Source organism: Musca vetustissima, unplaced genomic scaffold (genome assembly GCF_032173495.1).
Source record: "Musca vetustissima isolate MV318-11 ecotype Yass unplaced genomic scaffold, APGP_CSIRO_Mvet_v1 utg282257, whole genome shotgun sequence".
In the NCBI taxonomy this organism is placed as follows: Eukaryota; Metazoa; Arthropoda; class Insecta; order Diptera; family Muscidae; genus Musca; species Musca vetustissima.
In genome coordinates this window covers 13899-16351 of record NW_026874308.1, presented here as the reverse complement: position 1 = coordinate 16351, position 2453 = coordinate 13899, and the positions used below count along the sequence as shown (strand labels likewise).

The window sequence follows — 2453 nt, the reverse complement described above, 5'->3', positions numbered from 1 at the left end:
TTCAAAAAATACTTTAAAAAAATGTAATGTCTATGTATGTAAGGTCCTTCAAAAAATACTTTAAAAAAATCCACGCCTTTGTAAGGTCCTTCAAAAAATACTTTAAAAAAATCTTTAAAAAATCCACGCCTATGTAAGGTCTTTCAAAAAATACTTTAATACAACCCACGCCTATGTAAGGTCCTTCAAAAAATACTTTAAAAAAATCCACGCCTATGTAAGGTCCTTCAAAAAATACTTTAAAAAATCCACGCCTATGTAAGGTCCTTCAAAAAATACTTTAAAAAATCCACGCCTGTGTAAGGTCCTTCAAAAAATACTTAAAAAAAATCCACGCCTATGTAAGGTCTTTCAAAAAAAAAAAAATACTTTAAAAAATCCACGCCTATGTAAGGTCTTTCAAAAAAATACTTTAAAAAATCCACGCCTATGTAAGGTCTTTCAAAAAAATACTTTAAAAAATCCACGCCTATGTAAGGTCTTTCAAAAAAATACTTTAAAAAATCCACGCCTATGTAAGGTCCTTCAAAAAATACTTTAATACAACCCACGCCTATGTAAGGTCCTTCAAAAAATACTTTAAAAAATCCACGCCTATGTAAGGTCCTTCAAAAAGTACTTTAAAAAATCCACGCCTATGGAATTTTGAAATTTATTCCTACAAAATCTGAAAATATCAGCTATTTAGAGTTCGGATACTTCTATCCTTAAATTTTTTTAATAACGAGGCATGTGAATGAATGAAATACATCGAATACAAATAAATAATTTCCCCCAACACACTTACCTTTGGCCTCATGTAGATCACGGCATATTTTACTATTTGTCTCGTGCAGCAATTGGATTTGTTCCATCAACACATTAAAGAATTTATTATTTTGATCCATATCATTGGGTAGATTATTACGACGATCTGGCGTATTTTGACCACTCATTTTCGAATCGTTATCCGAAGGATTCAATAGACAGGGGTCACTAAATCTGAAACTAAAAAAAAATAATTAGAATTATTATTTCCTCAAGATTCAAAAATAATTATATTACCCCCGACTTATATTCGGATTACTGGCACTGCCATCTAAAACATCTGTAGAATTATTTTCATGTTCGGATGAATTACCGCCACTTCCGCCGCCCATGATATTTACCATTGGTGGTAGACTGGCAAAGTCCTGCGAACCATCATTTTGTGGATAATAACCACCGGTCGTCATGGATGGATATATCATCGAATAGCGATTATTGAAGGCATTCATTGAGGACGGTTTCATAAAGTTCGGCATGGGCTGAAATATTTAAAGAAGCAATTGTGGAGATTAGTATAAATAGGATAGGAGTAAGTTAGAAAACTTTAAAGTTCCCCTTTTGTTGTTGTGTACTTACCCTCTGAAACCCTTGACTGAATGGAAAATTATAACTACTACTATTTGTCAGATTATTGCTAAGGGGATTTGATGATGTTCGCATGGCGAATTGTTGTTGTTGCTGTTGTGGTGAATTCATTGCTTGTTGTTGTTGCTGCTGCTGGCCCATATTTGCCATATTGAAAACTGGCGATTGTTGCTGCTGCTGCGAGAGGAGATTCTTCTGATTTAAATTATTTGCAGAATTAGATGTGCTGGTCTTTACCGTCGGATTATAATCTAGAAATTCCGATGATGAAGACAGCTGGGTAGCGGAGGCATCTTTCAAGCATGTCTCCAGCCAAGCATCCAAATGATCTTTTGTATAGCCACCACTACCACCACTTCCTATACTGCTATTCAAAATCGATGCTGGCAATGTTGTGCTATTGCGAGATTTCAATTTTTTTCGTTTTCCCATTTCACTGATGACAGCTAAAAAGAAAGAATAAAAAAAACAAAAATCGATTAGGTTTCCGACATGAATTAAAATAATTAGGGGTGTTCGTATTGTGTTATTGTGACCTTGTGATTGTTCGAAACAATTTTTTCCTATTGCATTGAATATCTGCTCCACTTGTTTGTAATTATTTCGAATGGGATTTTGTTCCATCAGCTCACTATTGTTGTAAAAACTTTGTATTTGAAATAAGTTTGAATTGATTATTGGGTTGGGAATACCCTAATCAGTGTTGGAAGCCTATCCCGAATGTATTGGGGCTGGCATGTGTTGTGTTCGGCAGATAATAATGAACTAATTAAAATAAATGACAGCATATATTGATCTTTTCATGCCTTCATCTTTATGCGGGAGGATCTGAACCATTTACATTAGAAAAATATATATTTTAAAAAAACCCCGCCTATGTAGAGTCATTGAAAAAAATATTTTTTTAAAAATCCAAGCCTATGTAGGGTCATTGAAAAAATATTTTTTAAAAATCCACGCCTATGTAGGGTCATTGAAAAAAAGATTTTTAAAAAAAATCCACTCTTATGAAGGGTCATTGAAAAAAAAATATTTTTAAAAAATCCACGCCTTTGTAGGGT

The 2453-nt window shown here is 33.5% G+C and overlaps 1 protein-coding gene across 1 annotated transcript; it reads right to left on the bottom strand.

Annotated features, from left to right (window-relative positions):
- Positions 1-779: 779 nt before the first annotated feature.
- On the bottom strand, positions 780-1861 carry LOC133332546 (myb-like protein M; the record flags this gene model as incomplete). The annotated part of the gene is made up of 3 exons (XM_061540933.1): positions 1384-1861; positions 1045-1286; positions 780-987 (listed from the first exon to the last, which is right to left on the bottom strand). Coding segments are annotated over exons 1-3 (891 nt in total), but the record flags the coding sequence as incomplete, so codon positions are not given.
- Between the last annotated feature and the right edge of the window lie 592 nt (positions 1862-2453).